At 43.8% G+C, this 18,546-nt stretch overlaps 2 protein-coding genes across 3 annotated transcripts; one reads left to right on the top strand and one right to left on the bottom strand.

The window, feature by feature from the left end:
- Positions 1–446: 446 nt before the first annotated feature.
- On the bottom strand, positions 447–5,092 carry LOC120024511 (zinc finger and BTB domain-containing protein 25-like). Of its 2 annotated transcripts, XM_038968780.1 has the most exons (3): positions 4,998–5,092; positions 3,699–3,888; positions 447–3,135 (listed from the first exon to the last, which is right to left on the bottom strand). In XM_038968780.1, exons 2-3 carry the CDS (start codon positions 3,869–3,871, stop codon positions 1,887–1,889), a joined length of 1,422 nt encoding a protein of 473 aa, XP_038824708.1. In that variant the 5' UTR covers positions 3,872–3,888; positions 4,998–5,092; the 3' UTR covers positions 447–1,886. The 2 variants fall into 2 exon arrangements, with proteins under 2 accessions (XP_038824708.1, XP_038824707.1); XM_038968779.1 differs by having other exon boundaries at positions 3,699–5,092.
- Positions 5,093–5,706: 614 nt separating this feature from the next.
- On the top strand, positions 5,707–10,284 carry LOC120024516 (zinc finger and BTB domain-containing protein 1-like). The gene is made up of 2 exons (XM_038968786.1): positions 5,707–5,984; positions 7,313–10,284. The coding sequence occupies exon 2, from the start codon at positions 7,317–7,319 to the stop codon at positions 9,411–9,413; it is 2,097 nt and encodes a 698-aa protein (XP_038824714.1). The 5' UTR covers positions 5,707–5,984; positions 7,313–7,316; the 3' UTR covers positions 9,414–10,284.
- Positions 10,285–18,546: the final 8,262 nt, after the last annotated feature.

The following is an 18,546-nucleotide window of genomic DNA, read 5'->3' on the forward strand; positions in this document are numbered from 1 at the left end:
TCTCTTTTAGTCACTTCTACTCTTGCCTGGCTACCATGACTCTTTGCTCCAGCCAAACGCAACGCAACGCACACAGACTTTAGTGGACTCCGTCATGAGTCTGGAACTGAGTACCTCCCCAACCCTCCACCCTTTACCAAATGCGAACACTTTGTTTTGTACAATGCCCCTCGTCACCAAAAACGACTTCAATGATGGCCGTCTCAGACTGAAGTATGTAGCGAACGACAAAGCAGCGGAAGAACTTAGTGTGAGTCGTCAGGCTACTTCTACTCATGTTAGCCTGTTATGAGCTAAAATAAGTCCTTCTTTGTGTTGTCAATGATTACATTTTAAAAATTTTAATTTAACTAGGCAAGTCAGTTAAGAACAAATTGTTATTTACAATGACGGCCTACCCCAGCCAAACCTGGATGACGCTGGGCCAATTGTGCGCCACTCTATGAGACTCCCAATCATGGCCGGATGTGATACAGCCTGGATTTGAACCAGGGACTGTAGTGACGCCTCTTGCAGTGCCTTAGACCGCTGTGCCACTCGGGAGCACAGGATAAAGTACATTCAACAGGTTTCCTCTGTAGTTAAACACTGCTAAGGGTCGTATGTGTCATCTCAGAGGAGGAGTGCTGATTTAGAATCAGTTTTGCCTTTCAGATCTAGAATGAATAAGACAGGGGGGGACCTGATCCTAGATCAGCTCTCCTGTGACGCTTGAATACATCCCCAGGTTTTCCAGCTTTAAAGGTTTTGGGAAGACACTTGTGACTTTGTCTTCTTTTGCATACACGTCCATTTTCATAGTTAGTACACACTTCTTGAAGGTGAATGAAGCTGGCCAAGCAAAGTCTCTGCTAATTATCAAGTTTAGGTATACTGTGTTAGTTTGTAAGTGCTAGTAAGTGCTAGTTTGTTGAGATTAAAGAAAGAAAAAGAGGAACACCAAGCGCCTGCTCATGATTTTGGAGGGAAATATTTAAATGTTCCAATATGTGTAATGATGTACTACCATACATCAATTGTGTACTGCAACATTGTGGGCGTAAGAATTTGTCCCTTGCAAATTCCTGTAACCCTGACAACCCTCCATAACAACAAGCCAGGCTCCATTTCAACAGCTACTTATTTCTGAGAGTGCACATTTTCAGAAAACAATGCAGATACATAGTATTTGCTAATTTCCAATCAATACACCAGCTGGTAAAATATGACAACTGAGAGAGAGACAACACATTCCTCCTTTTAAATACCATGTTCTATTCTATTCAACCGTTCACTGAATAAAAGAACATACACTTTACACTGGATTCACATCACAGGTTTTCATCTAACTGACAGAGAGATGACGGTATTGACAAAAGGACAGGATACAACCGGATCAGTGGAAAGATAATGACGAAAGGTAAGGAACGCAACTGAAACAGGGTCATGTTCAGTCGGAATCAAACTGAAGAAAACAAACTCAAACAGGGTGAAACAGGAGGTACTATCTGGAATCGTCCAATAAGAATCACTAAGTTTCGTTTTCCATTGCAAAAACGTTTTACTATTGTTGTGCCCTAATGAAGACGAACCAGATGTGCACAGTCTCTGGTGAGTGCAGATGGGAGAATGAAGATGTATTCGCAAAACACTTCTTATTACATAGCTGTTATCCCCGGGTAACTGTAAGGGTATAACTTATGTCAATTACCTTGTAACAAGTATAAGTACATAGTTCTTACCAATTACCATTGTTAATCCAGTTTTCTAAGAAAACACACAAAAAAGAGAGGCTACTGCATAATCACACAAACAAGAGTTATCAAATTAGGTGGTGACTCCAGCACATCACCTATGTAAAATGGGAGTTGATGTATTTCTTTCATTTCTACAGTTTGTTTTCGCTTTCATTCCACAGCGACGTTGTCCACGCTCTCCTGCGAGATCTCAGAGTCTAGCGAATAGCAGGAGCTGCCATTGTCCTGAGCTTCCCTGTTTGCCTCCTCCGCCAGCGCTAATGTAGTGCTTGCCGCCACCCCGCCGCCCTCCGGTGGCCCCTCACAGAAGTGCCCAGAAGCGTGGATGAGCTGGCTGCAGAGGCGGCTGTAGCGATGGTAGCGCGACGGCTTGCCCGTGTGCGTGTACATGTGCTCCTGCAGCTGGCTCTTCTGGGTGAAGCGCAGGCTGCACACGGAGCAGGCGATCTTGCGCTTTCGTGTGTGACTGATAGTAGAGGTGGTCATGGTGGTGGTGGGGGGTGTACTGGTGCCACCGGCTATACCCCCCCTGCTCCGCCTTAGCTCGGTGGCTAGCTCGTCAGCTAGGGCTTGGCTCTGTCTCAGGGCCTCCTCCAGGTAGCCTGCATCCTGCTGATCCTGGGGGCACCCCCGCTGCTGCTGCTGGTCCTCAGGGCCCACTGTGTCCCCTCCCCCGCCCTGGGAGAGGCCCTCCATTAGTCCGCTGGGGTCCAGGGCGCAGGTGGCGTGGCTGAACAGGTGCTCGCGGAGCCCCTCGGGGGACGAGCAACGCTCGCCGCACCGGGGGCACGGCAGCGCATGGGGGCCATCCTTGAACAAGAGGCCCTGGCAGGGGTTGCCGCCCTGGGCCAAAGGAGACGTTGGGGAACCTCCCCCGCCTGGCGCCTGATGGCACTCCTCTCCCTCTTCCTCCACCCTCTCCTGCTTGATGCGCGTTGAGATGTCTGAGTCGTCGCCGGAAGCCACAGAGGAGACACCACGGAGGAGACCAGAGAAGGGCTGACGGCCTGATAAGGGGACGCCCTCCATCCCCACAGTCATCGAAAACTGGGTGGCGTGGGAGCGGCCTGCCCGAGTGGACGAACGCACGACCTCGGGGCCGCCCCCTCCTCGGGCCCCTGCACTACCTTTAGGGACCCCAGTACCCTCCTTGTTTGCTAACTGGGATGAAATCTGAATGCCGTACAGGTTGGACATGCGGACAAGGTCGGCGGTGGCGGCATCGGGCCCACCCTCACCAGGCTTACTGCACAGCTGGTAGGCATGGAGGAACTTGATGCCCTCCTGCAGGCGGCCCTGGTCCACCGGCTGCTTGGGGCCCATGCCTGTGTACATGATGTGGAGCAGGTAGCTGAAAACGTCTGGCTGGATGTCCGTGGGCTGGATCTTAATGCACTCACTATGAAGATGACGATAGACAGTGGGAGAGTATATTAGCCTTTACTCTCGAAGCACATTCATATTTCCTGTCTCTAATAACAAAGTATCCCTTGGATTTTGTTAAGTTAAATATATGTATACAAACTAGTCAAGACCTTCTCTCGTGCAGGACATTCAGGTAATACAATGTACAAAAACAAACACACAAGTAAGTGCATTACCAGTCTCAATTCTATTCTATTAATCTATTCTTGCAGCCGAAGAAACATGTGGTTAACAATCAGTGCAATGTGAGACAACTTACACAACACCCCTTCTAATCCCCAATATCACTGAAACAACCTCTGATGGTCTCTAGACCCTGGTACTGTACAACAAGACCAAAGATCGAATCCCTGAGCTGACAAGGTAAAAATCTGTCGTTCTGCCCCTGAACAAGGCAGTTAACCCACTGTTCCCTGGTAGGCCGTCATTGAAAATAAGAATTTATTCTTAACTGACTTGCCTAGTTAAATAAAGGTCAAATTAAATAACACCCTTAGTGTGTCACAGAATGCAACAGTCATGCAGTATGCATCTAACCTTGACTGATGAATGAAGATCATCTTGAAGTAGTTGGAGAAGGCAGCAAGCACAGCCCGGTGGGCCTTGAAGTACACGTTGCCAATGGCGACTGTGCAGTCGCACAGGAAGCCAAACTCCCTCTGGATGTTGAGCTGCTGCAAGAGGAACAGGCTGTGGCTGGAAACGTCCATGATACCCCCCACTCCACCTCATGTCACACACATAAATATACGCACATAGTAATTCATAATATAAAAATTAGGTTCAGGAGAGGATATGTTGTGCAGACCTGGGTTAAAATAGTATTCACTTCCTTTCAAATAGCTTGGGGCGGAGTTTGCACTTCTGGGACTATTCAAATTGGTTCCATTGTGCCAGGTAAGCTCAATAAATATACACAAATACTATTGGAACCCAGGCCAGGTCTGATTGCTGTGCAAAGACAACATGTGATTCTATATGATCAAACTATTTTCTCAGCCTCTAGAGCACACCCAACATATGTTCATAAAATGTCACACCTCTGAAGCATGCATTAAGGAATTTCTGAAAGTGCTGCTGAAACAATGGCGTACTCTGCTGGTCAAAAAACTGAAAGAAGCACCCCGCCCCCCCTAAAAAAAAAAAGACTATTGGCCAGATGTTGGCATCTGCGTAACTTTCTACCTGTTGACATCTTAGGTAATAAGAGTTTCACTTCCGGTGTGAAAAGATGAAACATTGAGGAACCGCAACCTAATAATTACTTTGACATAAAAACAGTTCATTTTATGTCGATGTATACTTACGGCAAGGTTATTACATTGTAACAGAGAGTGGGCCGATATAATATACCGTTACATTGTTGCAATAGATAGGGCATGTTTATATTGTAGCAAACCCTTTATTTAATTGTATCCATTTATGCTGCCTACTTCAAATCAGACAGGGCAATATGATGGACTGTCAGACATAGCAACGCATGCATTCTTGCAACCGCCACAGATAAAGGGGTCAGCTTTCGAATGAAATATGCAAATAACCGAAAAATACCGTCCTAAATGATGGTCAACATGCCAGTCCCCTATGTAGCCTACAACCCACAGGCGGTCTCAAAATATATTCGCCAGCTTGTTTCACTACAGCATCACATCGATTCACACACGTATGCGTTGTAGCCTATCAAGTGTTCCTGCCGACCGAATCAAGTGTTCCTTCCAGACAAAATCAACAACCGTGAACAGCCTCGATAACCCACACCGGCCCCAATGCATGCATTTGGATATCCCCTCCTATTTGCAAAACAAAGCAAATACGATAATCGGAAGTCTTTCTTACCACCTATTTGCGAAATATATATTAAATAAAGGTTTATATTTCGTACGTAGCCTATTTGTTGCCACAGAGAAATTCTCGCACGGTCTCGCGCGTCTTCCTATGTGATTGTCTCCTGAGGTTGTTATTCGTCACGTGACTGTACAGTAGCCTACTGTACATTTGCTGTTCTGTCATAAAAGGTGAACATTTTGTAAATACCGTGTGTAAAAAAATAAATTGTTCAAATTGTGTAAATACCGTGTGTTTTACTTTCCCCGGAAACATATGTCGTTGGTTGACAAACATTGAAGTAAGGGTAACGTTCTAAATATATAAAAAAAAATTGACATGACATATTCAGTCAATTTAAGAGCGCCTCAAAGTTCTAATAACCAAGTAGTACAGCCTCATAAACGCACGCCGTGGAGATTTGATCTTTTTCTAATTTGCCTTTATGCTGAAATGTAGCCTTAACATCCTATCAAGATGTAAGCCTACTTCTGTAAAACTTTAAGATTAATCAAATGTGTACCTACACCATCCTTATCGGTGGGTTATTATAGTAAGTGCATATGGAGGCGAAATAAATAGGCAATAAAATTAGGCTTTTAATCAAATTTATGCGGAGGAAGATAAACCTTGTTAATTTTATGCATTGGCGCTATTAACCTAAATAGCCTATGCCACAGTCACAGTCTCTATGTTCGTCCATTTTACTTGTAAGCGTCCAGCTGAGCAGCCTAGTCACTGCCTTGTTACAGTACACCCAGTCTCGGGAGGTTTGGATTTGCGTGAGTGGGGCTGGATCTCGCTCAGTGCGGTGAACGAGCTCGGCAGAGCGGCTGTGCGGAAGTTCTTTCATCCGTGCTGCAGAAGGGGCTTGCTTCGCCCTCGCGATTATTCTCGTCACAAGTTTATGGTTGGATAAAAGCGGTTCAGGTGGAACTTCTGGACAGTACACCCCAACTTGAGTTTTACTACATCCACAGTCTTCCTCATTTATTGTCGGTGAGTATTTATTCAGTGTTTTCACAGAGTAAACATTCCTGCTTTCGGAAAAACCCTGTGCCTTTTTTCTCATAGAGTGAATGCGGGTAGGAGCGCGGGGGTGGCAGTGCGTGCTTGCGTGAGATTTCCGACAACACTGCCACTGCCGTGGAGGTCTCTCCATTTTGGTTTCACATTGTTTGGTCCTCCCATATTTTCAACAAGAAATAATAATCACTAATTTACGCTGATGCTCCGATTGGAATGATTGTAAAGCTGTTTAGGTCATCGTTACTTTTAGTGAGGTATGATTGACAGCCACGATGCCCGCACGACTTAGTCTCCAAAACAGGCCAATGAAAATTGGTGGGTGGGAGTTGAGCAGTCAACGAGTACCGACAAAGAAACGGCTATTTTTGAGCCATAAATAAGAGGACATCACCTCACTGCACATTATCAAAGTAGACCATTGATATGATAGACTAGTCTACAGCTGTTAGACAAACAGATATTTCATTGTGATCAACTAAGTTCAAGTACATTTTATGTTGTAGGCTTTAAAAAAGGCTACAAATGCAGTGCAGACTGAACTCCACTTTGTGAACACTATTACTGTAGAAAATCTGTAATTGACATCACTGTAAATCTGTAAATTAAATAAAAATCATAAGCTAGCTATATACTATAGATATATGTAATTTTTGCTTCCAGAGGAGCACGGCTTACACAAACACACACACACTGAGCGTTTGGAGGCCAGGGTCTGTTACAGTGTAGCATTAAGGGATTAGGTGCCTTGCTCATGGGCACAAAGTCAGGAGATGGAATACCTGAATCCCGACCGACATTTCCCCATCATACGTGGGATTCAAACCAACAACCCTCCGATTGCAGGCCCACCTCTCTAACCTCTAGGCTTTATGCCGCCACACTAGTTCAAGACATAATATGCTCTACTGTATATTATAAAATTAGGCTAGATCGTTTTGAAATCGTCAATTTGATAATATAGTCCTGTGTGAATACATACCTGGGTGACAAGAATTATCTTTAGGGTGATGTTATTTTAAGTATGTGCCACAAGCAGACCTTTTAAAAATACTTTACTTCAACATGCAATGTTTAGCACTATTTTGAGAACTTAATTAAGGCATGAGAGTTTACATTTTTCTATTTCCTTTATTGTTTTATTTAACCTTTGTTTTTAAGGGTTATTGTACAGGGATAATAACCACTTAATTAAGCTTAAGATGTGCAATTGTGTTTTCAAACAGATTTGATACATCCTAAATAACTAAATGTAGGATCTTTAGATTGCTAATTCGCTGCTCTCCCCTTCACTCTTCCAGGGTGATGGCGAGGCCGAGCCACAGTGAGCATGTGCTGCAGCAGCTCAACAACCAACGGGAGTGGGGCTTCCTGTGCGACTGCTGTATCGCCATTGGCGACATCTACTTCAGGGCCCACAAGGCAGTGCTGGCTGCGTGCAGCTCCTACTTCCGCATGATGTTCATCCGGGACCAGCAGGGGACAGCTCGCATGGATCTCAGCAACATGCAGATCAGCGCAGAGTGCTTCGACCTCATCCTGCAGCTCATGTACCTGGGCTGCATCGTGGTGGGCAGCTACGAGTTTGAGGAGCTCAAGGTCTCAATGGCCTCCCTGCAGATGTACTACATCCCAGACACCCTGGAGGACCTCAGGGACATCAGGAACACCTCCAACCTCACACCGTCCTCCTCGGCCTCCTCCTCTTCCTCCACCACCTCATCCAGCTCCTCCTCCTCCATTGGCCCGGCAATTGCAGGAAAAATGATGTTTGGAGTCCGCATGTACGAGCAGCAGAAGCCAAGCACCCCAGAGGGGGAGCCCAAAAGTTTGCCCAAAGTTGCCATCACTGCTGTGCCTGTGCGACCAAGCATTCCTGTCCCAGTCAACAGGCCTCCACTTGTGGTGGAGGATGTGGCGTCCCCTTTGGTAGTAGTTGCACCACCGTTTCTAGACAGTGTGGCTGAGCAGCCTTGTGACCTGCGCAAGAGGCCCGGTGGCCGGAGTGCCACCCTGAAAGAGCGCCCCCGCTTCGGGCGCACATACACCTGCGACGACTGTGGCTTTGTCTTTAGCTGCGAGAAGTTGCTGATCGAGCACATCCTCACCTGCACCAATCGTAAGGCCTTTCAGGTCCCCAGGACCAGCTCCGAGGCAGACAACGACTCCAGCAAGGTGGAGAGCTCGGCCTCTGAGGGGATGGAGGAGCACAGGGTGGTCTGCAAGGGTGAAGAGGATTGGCCGGACCACAAGTCAGACGCTGACACAGTGATCAGGTCCATGACAGTTGGTACGGATAACGAGCCTGGTTCTGCTAGGAATATCACCATCAAGGTGGAGCTGGAAGAAGACGTGGTGTCTGAGATGGATGGCATTAAGGTAGTTCAGGTGGGAGAGATCAGTGCGAGGCACAGTGCACTCAGCGACACTATGAGGGAACCGATTAAATTTAACCGGGAGGCAGAGGCTTGTGTTTCAGTCATGGGCGACAGCAACGAGCCATTCGAGGGGCACATGTCCAGCAACAAGGATTCTGGCATACCTGTTAAGATGCGCAAGATTAAAGAGGAGAAGCAGGACGGGGACAGCGCACCGTGTGAGCTGTGCGGGGAACTGCTCACAAAGGAGGACCAGTCAGCTCACTACATCTCTAGCCACATGGGCCACATCTGTGCCTGCGGGAGGTGTGGCCAGGTCCTAATCAAGGGGAGGCAATTGCAGGAGCACGCTGAGCGTTGTGGCGAACCTCAGGGTGCGGACACCGACTCCCATGGGGAGGAGGGAGACTCACCCCTGCCCGAGGACCCGCAGGTCATGGACGATGGGCTGTTGGAGGGGGGTGACCTGGCCTGCCCCCAGTGTGGCTTGCTTTTTCAGAGTGAGAGCCTAGCATTGGAGCATGCTCTAGCCTGCCACGAGCAGGAGCTGTTCCGCCCCGCCCTGCTGGAGGATGGCGGCGTCGAGCCGGACCACCGGCGCAAGCACTTCTGCGCCATCTGTGGCAAGGGCTTCTACCAGCGCTGCCACCTGCGGGAGCACTACACCGTCCACACCAAGGAGAAGCAGTTCACCTGCCAGACGTGCGGCAAGCAGTTCCTGCGTGAGCGGCAGCTTCGGCTGCACACCGACATGCACAAGGGCATGGCGCGCTACGTCTGCCCCGTGTGCGACCAGGGAACCTTCCTCAAACACGACCATGTGCGCCACATGATCTCGCACCTGTCGGCCGGCGAGACCATCTGCCAGGTGTGCTTCCAGATCTTTCCCAGCGGAGAGCACCTGGAGAAGCACATGGACGTGCACCTGTACATCTGTGGCGTCTGCGGGGAGAAGTTTCGCCTTCGCAAGGACATGCGGAGCCACTACAACTCCAAGCACACCAAAAGACTGTGTCCTGCCTGAATTTAATGCATCTGTTACTTAAAAGCCATAAATGTGAGAACAAATTTATGCACTTGAACACCAAAAAAAGAAAACCTATAAAATCTGCACTTTCAAATTTGTATGAATAATCCAAATGTGTTATTGCCTCAAATTTTGGCCATTTTGTCATTTAGTTTCACACCCCTGTACTAAACACACATTACTGCCATTTGTTGACAGTGCCACAGTAGACAAATCCTTGGCTCATCTTTTAAGGCTTTTGGAATCTGGTGTTTCTCAGCAAACAGCCTATGCAATACACAGTTCATGGAATGAAGTGGATTCAACTTAAGTTCCTTGCAAAGAGGTGTGTTTTGATTGTAATATGAATCCACACTTCAATATAGTCTTTATGAGTAGTTACTGTACATAACACTTGTGCATTTACAATGAAGAATGGCCTTGCCTTTGCTTTGGCGGTGCCGTGCTCTTGCTTTACAGGTGTGCATGAGAGTGGCATTGCATTTCTGAACATTGTCTGCCAGTCGATGCCACTTTGCAACGCTCACTTCTTTGTCATTTCAATGTAAAGCATTAGGGACATGGACAAGCATAACTGAATATCTCAACAAATTGACTGATCTGGCTCCTTGTATTTTAAAATGATGCTACGAAATGGAAAGAGAGGCATCGTTTGTTTAGCCCAATCATAACATAGGCTACATCACGGTTTTCCAAAATTCTGTTTTAGACAGGCTCAGAAATTCCTGTCTTTAAAGGCCCAGTGCAGTCAAAAACGTGATTTCCCTGTGTGTTATATATATTGCCACACTATGAGGTTGGAATAATACTGTGAAATTGTGAAAATGATGATATAATGCCCTTTTAGTGTAAGAGCCCATAGGGACCAGCACAAAAAAAGTACAAAAATGTATGCACTCACTACTGTAAGTCGCTCTGGTTAAGAGCGTCTGTTAAATGACTCAAATGTAAAAGACTGGTTTTGGTGGGGTGGAGTTTTGGCCTGCCTGGTGACATCACCAGGTGGTAAATTAGTTAATAGACCAATAACAAAGAGTTCCAAACCTCTCTGCCAATAACAGCTAGTTTTCAGTTTTCCCTCCTCACTCAGACCACTCCCAGACAGTCCTAGCAAATTTCTTGCTTGAGAAATTCCTCTTTGCTAAGAAGCTATTTTTGTTTATTTCTGACCATTTTAATTGAAAATAATCACAGTAAGAAACTTAATTGTTACCCAGAAATGATTTGATATTGAGATAAAAACAGCTGCATTGGACCTTTAACCCCCAAATGATAGTTTTTACACCATAAGGTTGATTTATTTTCTACCAGAGTTGATACACATGACTACAACTCATATCAGATATGAACACTTTTTTTTCATGAAAGTTGCTTTTTAAGTGGAAAGTTCAATAGTTGTGAGAACTTCAGATTGTAAATAGGACACAAAAAACACTAGAATGCTTTACTCTTGACAACGGTTATCACCTAATTCCATATGAAATCTTTCATGCCACCAAGGCAAGATCATGCACTCGCTCTTTTGCTTAATCAATTATTTCACGTGTTTACTATGCAATGTTGGGCTATACACAACTCTGAAACTTTCATTTGCTTTTCAAACAGCCTTCGATTCAAAGTATTTCTATTGTTGATATACAGTAATGTCAGTAATACAGTTATGTCTACATTGATTCTTATTCAGTTTTCCTGGTAAGGAAACAATTAGCAACATAACTTCGACCCAGTGACTATAGGACAGTAATTTGGCTTTATAGACAATCAAAAATTTTAATATTTCATTTTTGCATACTGTACACGGACTAAAACTATGTCTGAATCCACTCTTGGGAACTTTTATGTGCTAATCGATGACTTCATTCATGTTACATTTGCTTTCTCTTCAGCTTGGATAGATTTAGTCGGAAGCTTCCTTTAACATTTGCCGTTGTATGAACTTTTGTTTGATTGCATTACACAGCCAATATTAAGCTTTGTCCTACATTGGTAGTGTTATATTGCGGGGAGTTACTTGAGCAGTGTGTCTCCTGCATGTTGGACAATGTCACACGTGTTGCTATTGTGAAATGCTAATCCTTTTGTTTGTTTGCCCTGCAGAGAGAACATACTCTAAAACATCTTGAAACAACATGCAGTAGTGTGGAAGCTGGTAAAGCCTCTTAAAGTAGCTATCCAGTGTTTCCAAATGTCTATGAAATATGATCTATAATTAATTACTATAGCTAGGTTTCCATCTAATGGTGACAGATTTCCATGTGAATATTTAAAAAAAATCTGCATAAAAACAAAATGCGCATTTTTCCACCAGAGATGTTGCAGATGAAAGGCTATGCGTGATGACGTAGGGCGCGTAAAAATAGCTTTCGCGGTTAAATTCTCATGTACCGACAAAAAAAATACAAGTTAAATGGGTTTCCATCACATTCAACTCTTTTTATGGTTTTCTCACCCAAAAAATGGCATTATATAGCTGAGTGTTCCCACTCCGGTATTGGCAGTGCGCTCCAGCCAACAGTGCACAGATACAGTACTGTTGGCTGGAGCGCACTTATAGCCTACATCAGGGATCAGCATCTAGATTCAGCCGTGGACTGATTTTTTTCTTTTCTTGAGTGGATGGTCAGGTGGCCAGAACATAATTACAAATAATTTGTCAACTGCAAATTGACCTCAAGAAGCCCAAACTATATAATATTTAACTAAAACAGAATCGCTTCAAACTTTGCTTACATTTGTATACGATCACATACTGTATATCTCTCTATTTACAAATCTAAAATCACTTGGAGCTGATTTGCTGGTGTTTGTACAGTCTTTTTTGACCAACAATTAAAAAATAAAAAAAATAAAAAATACAAATTTTCACAGAAAACTTGGGACAAATTTGTCCCCCAGGCCGCCAGTTGGGGAACCCTAGCCTACATGATGACATTATTATTAAAAGCGTTTTCACTGACATTTCTCACATAATTTATTTTACAGACAAAAAAGATCCCACCTTGTCTAGTGTATTTTGTTTTGTCGACAGGCCTGTCTTTACATTTTATATCTGACATATACTTTACTCGCATAAAAAGGTTAGTTGGAAACCTGGTTAATATGAGTGAAATATCTTTCTTGAAAAAAAAAAATGAATAAAAAAGTTAAAAAGCAGCTTTTCTGTGTTTGAATGGTGTGGGCGTATACTGGTCGATAAAAATATCCATGACAAGTAAACAGCTGATTGGCCAGCTCAGCCAATGAGTCAGTGGGTAGATTCGATTATACTGAGCAGCGGGGTACCTGGCAAAGGCACATTATATCATCGTGCGAAAGAGGGGAGGGAAAAGCGCCCTTCTCAAATGGAACAGTAATCTGCGCGGCTCGGTCATTTTGTCAACAAAGCAGCATGGTGCATCGTCCAGAAACATACATATATTTTCCATAAAACAAATGTTAGAATTTGCTAACTCATTTTCATTGGGAAGGCAGATAAAGCTCAAAAGCAATCACTTTTGCATTTGAAAACACAAGAGTCCTACTCATTACTCCACGTGCTCCTACGTCGCACCTAGCTCATGCCTGAACTTTCACCCGGTGCAAAACATGCCTACATGGGCGCCTGGGCGAAATTAATCAAACCCCTCATTGAGACGTCTTGGCCAAAAACTTTGGCCACAAATACAAGTATAGAATGAGTCAAAATTATTTGGGTACGAGTTAACAGATGAGCTTTTAAAAGTTAGATTTTGACTGGGCAGTTATTTTAAGCCATCATAATGTAGGCCTACAACATGACCATGTACAGATGTAGGATCTTAATTTGATCACTCTTTTGTTGCAGAGAATTTTACTGAATTTTCCTGAACTGTAAATTCACTGAAAACCCACACTAACACACGGTTATATTAACAGTAATGGCATTTTCATGTAGCCTACTTTTGGCCAGCTAATAGCCTAACCACAGATCAAGAAACATTGCGTTCAAATACTTTTGCTGCAGGATTATTTTAGCTATATAGGTCAAATTTAAGATCCTACATCTGTATGGAGGTTGTATTTTAGTAACCTTAACAGGAGTGACATCCCTTCAGGGGATAAATTAAGAATTATTAATGAGCAAGCAAGCTAATTTCTGTTTATGATCTACTACTCAGGGCCCTATCCAATCAAAAGCAAGGTAAAACAAATTGAAATTATCATTTTTTTTTCTTCAGACAGTAACTGTACCTTGGTTGTGAGGAAGAAGAAAATAACATGGTTGTGAGGGGGAAAAAATGGTTTTCTTTCATTAAGTATATTAGAGTGAGATGAGTTTGAAAACCAAACCGGTGTTAAACAAAAGCATAAGTCATTTCTGTGTTTTCACTGCTGCAATTTAAATGTGTTATTGCTTTTTTAGAACCGTTAAAGTAATGCAAAATGGGTACGAAAATGTGTTGGTATGCATACAATCTGGTAACTCATGTCACCTCAAGTGAGGCTTTTATAGAGTTAACCCACTTGGGAGAGATTGTAAGGGGCCTACCGTGGCAAGGGTTGTAGTATTTTATATTTCATGAAGGAAAAATATACAAAGGCTGTTTACACAGGAAGACTAATTCAGATTTTATATTTTGACAGATCAAATCTTTTGCCAATAATTGGGCAAAAGACCAGAATTGGGTCACCTGTGTAAACACAGCCATAGAGCTATGTTCATTTGCATTGCAAATCGTATATGATGAGTGATTTTGCTTTAACTACACACAGCCAAACTAGGACTAGCTCCTATGGTCTGCACCTGACAACAATCCAAGATATATATCGGAGGGAGCACTGATTTGTTCTCTAATCCACACACAGGGCAGAAAACAAAGGCTGCATTTACACATGCAGCCAAATCTTTTCACACTATAATTGGTCTCTTGACCAATCAAATCAGCTCTTTTGCCAATAATTGGGCATAGATCAGAATTGGGTTGCCTGTGTAAATGCAACCATAGAGCCATGTTCATTTGCATTGTAAATTGTATATGATGAGTGGTTTTGCTGTAACTACACTGTCGATATGAGACATTTTTAGGATAAACAATAGTTGATGGTCATGATACAGCAATTGATTGCATGAAATGAAAAATTAAATAAACAAGATTGATAATAAAGATGTTCACCAACCAAGTGTGGTGTTTTGCAAACTTATTTGATCTATCACCATGCAGGTAGGTAGCTAGAGAAGGCTTGGCCTACTATGTTAGATTTGACTAGGTGGTAAACAACTACGGTCAAAAGTGACTTTTCGTAGCAGGTTGGAGAATTTACGCAGCGGGTTAAGGTTAGGAAAGGTTAGCAAAAATGCTAAAAATTCTCCTCCAACATGCAACTTTGGACGTCCCTTTGGCTGTGTTTACACAGACAGATGAATTTGGATTTTTTTTTTTACCACTAATTGGTCGTTTGATCAAATATATCAGCTCTAATGCCAATAATAGGGCAAAAGATCAGAATTAGGCTGCCTGTGTAAATGCGGCCTTTGACATAAACTGTATCCCATCTAGCCAATCGCATCAGATTTTTTTTTAAACTGATCTGATTGGCTAAAATACCAATTAGTGGGGGAAAAAAAGATTAGAATTGGGCTGCCTGTCTAAATGCAGCCTGTTGACCAGGTTAATTAGATAATTGATTACTGGTAGATGCTTGTTTGTACCTCGTGCTTTGACGCAAATGCCCCCGCCCCCCCCCCCCCCCCACGTTCTCCACTCAACTCCTCCCAAAAATATTGCTATCGGTGGTTAGTAGCTAGCAAAGTGTTTTTGTTTACAAATTCGCCATGGCCCAAAGTATTGAAGGTAAGTTACAAGTAAATGTAGGTAGCTAGGTAATGTAGTTTCTACAAACAGTTATGGCTAGATAGTGAATTTACTTAAATTTATCACACTCTAGCTCTATGCTTGCGTTGGCTAAACTGGCTTTAGTTATCTATTTAGCGGTGCACACTTAGTTACTCAATATTTCAGTTTCAAAATAAATACTGTAGTCACACAATTATCCAACCTTTTCACCATGTTTTGTAAACATGTTGATGGTCTGCAGGTGACAAGCGCAGATCGGGTCAGACTGGGAAAAGTCTATGCCAATGCAAGAGTCCCCATGACAACGATAATGTGGCCATGCACGACCCTGAATGCAGCGCCATACTGGAACTAGATTCTAAAGAATCATCTGAGGAATCTTCAGAAGAAGACATTGTGAAGGCAAGGCTTTAATTTAGTTATTGCCGGTGTTCTAGCAAACTCGCTTAGTTACTTGCTCAGGAGAATGGCACAAAAGGCCGATGGTGGTGGATCTCTCATTCAAATTGCTTTGCCTTACGTAAATTTGTCTAAGATGCTATACTTGTTAATAAACCCATTGCTTTCCCCTTGCTAGTGTTCTGCAGAGCCAGAGGTTGTAGGCCCAGCCAATGCAGCCATGGAGCTGGAAAGGAGGATTGAGGAGATGAGGAGGCGAAATGAGGCTTTGCTGAAACGGTTCAATGTAAGTCTATCAGTAGCTAGTGCAGCGCCCTGCCTGAAACTGATATCATACAAAGGTAAACACTACATTGATATGCTACTATTTTGAAAAGGTTTAGTTAAGAAATTTGAAACTGAAGCCTTTCATCATATTCGGAAGCATTTATCTGAATGTTCAATGGTGTATTTTCAGTAGAGGCTTTGTCACCTAAAAAGCGGAATGCAAATGGTCACTGAATTGGTTACCTTTACATTTTCCTCATGTCTTTGGCTGCATTAAGGCCTCAGATATAGTCACCTCACCTAAGTCACATGACATGTCTCATTCTTCATAGGAAGTTGAGGAGGACAGGAGAAGGGCTGAGCGTAGGGGGGCAGCCCTGCTGCCCAAAAGCACCAAACTGGTCAAAACCAGTTATTCAGCTCATACCACTGATGTGTCGGACCAGTGGGAGAGCCTCACCATCACCGTAATGAACCAGGTGCCAACCCAGGTGTTTCCTGTGCAGCCCACTTGGGGGAGACATTGCACTTCTCACTTGCTACTCGACTGCAAGGAAACATAAGAAAGCAGTAACCTGAGTCATGAAATTAATTGGTTTGAAATGCAAATTAATTGAAATGCATCAAATGGACTGAAAGATTCCTGAAGTTGACCTGGATTCATCCAGTTGATCGCACCCCCACCGATAAATAATATGGGATAACTTGTAGTTACAGTATCAACATTGCTCTTCCCATTATATCTATTGATGGGGTGACATTGCAGGTGACATACAGTTTTCCCTCTGAAAATTAATAACGCTTTATATTTATTAATTCAATGCACCATATAATATCCCCTCTCCTATGTGTCATATGGAGAAGGACTCCCGTTTGGTGGCAAGGCGGTCTAATGGAGGCAGCAGGCAGCCCAAATCACGGAGGTTGGAGGACCGCCTGGAAAAGAGATGTGGGGAGGAGGAAAGGCAGCTGATAATCTGCACTATAGACAACGGTGAGGTAAGTGCTTTTACCAACACGGGTCAGAACTGGCCACTATGACATGGACTCTGCTGTCATTGACAAGGGTTTAAGTGTTAAAAGTGTGATTTTTGGTGTTGCTCAAGAAACATACAGGCAATAAAATATCTAAAATATTGACAGGGAAGGTCCATCCCTGCTCTCATGAGTAGGAAATGACCCTTGAAAAAGAGGCTGTCAACCTCACATTAGTCATTAAACATCAATGTTTGTCGTTTTGAGTGTTTGTAAAGCTTAGCGGTTCTTCTAATGCGTCTCTGGAAATGTAGATGAATGCAACGTAAAACCTTTTCATGCGGCCCTGTCTACTGAAACATGAACATGTTCGTCAGCTTTCAGTGCAAAGCTCAAACTGAAGTGATTTTCACAGCACCTATCTGGTATATATGACAATAAAAAAATATATATTGACGTCATATCCCTCTTGAACCCGCATGCCATTGAGCTACATGGGTCGTGTCCCAATCCAATAGACCTAGCTTCCTTTCCCCCGTGGGAAATGTTACGCAAGAAAAGGTTTACGCCATTAACTGATATTTCAGACTCTCGACCATGTTCTACTCATGTTTCTATAACAGCTGTCTTCGATCCCCATGGAATGCTGAGAAACCACTCACAGGCAGAGCACAGTGCCCTGTAGGCTGCCAAGTGCAATGAAAGCAGCATGTCATCCACTAGGCCCGAACTGCATGGCACGCTATCCCATGCTAACTGGTAGGAGCTAGTGCTCTGCCATGTAGTCTACTATATGGGAAGCTACTATAGGGCCTACAGCTATATCATAGGGCCAGCAGTAGTATACACTACTGTGGAACCCACTGTACATTGGTTGTATCCAGTGTGTAATCCTGTTGAGAATTTGAACTTGATATTGGATTTATAGGGAGCTAGTGGTGCTCTTGGCACCTAAAATTGTATGGGGAATACTCTCCTCATCCACCGCTAATGTGATGTACCCACCTGGATGATGCCATGGCAGCCATTTTGTGGCAGAAAATGCTCCACCACACATCAGGATGGTGTTTATTAGGGCACTGTGTGGCAAATTGTTTTGCAATGGGGAAACTATTGGACAAGATCACAGTACGTCCCCGTTTTACTGTTTTGGAGCATTTTCTACCATTTTGTCCTTTTTGAGCACGGCCCAGACAAGGCCACAGAGAACATAAATGCCCCACTTTTAGACAGTTGAGTAACTGGCTGTGACAGTGGAATCGGGCTGGAATGGAAGCTCAGGGATGGATGCCAATCTGACCTCTAATTATTCAACTGCAGCAGAGTTGCTATTTATTCCCCATGGGGATTGTTGTTGGACTAGTTGAATAGATCCCTGTGAAGGCATGTTACCGCCATAATCTGTTATTGCGAAATGTGTTGTCGAAGGGTCGTCCTTGATTAACACAGTAGGCCTAGTGTTTGATGGTGCACTCTGTTCACTTTCTATATGATGCAATATAGGAAGGATGAATGAATCATCCTGGTGGTGATGAATTAAGGTTGTCCTGTCTTTACATTTTTGACATTGGTACACTGTGTTGTGGTTCCTGGGCTGTGGTTCCTATCTTGTCCACTTGAGTGTGCTGTTGCACACTGAGCAGGTTTCTCCACTACTTGTTTGTTTGAATTAGGCC

This window comes from Salvelinus namaycush, chromosome 29 (assembly GCF_016432855.1).
Source record: "Salvelinus namaycush isolate Seneca chromosome 29, SaNama_1.0, whole genome shotgun sequence".
NCBI lineage: Eukaryota > Metazoa > Chordata > Actinopteri > Salmoniformes > Salmonidae > Salvelinus > Salvelinus namaycush.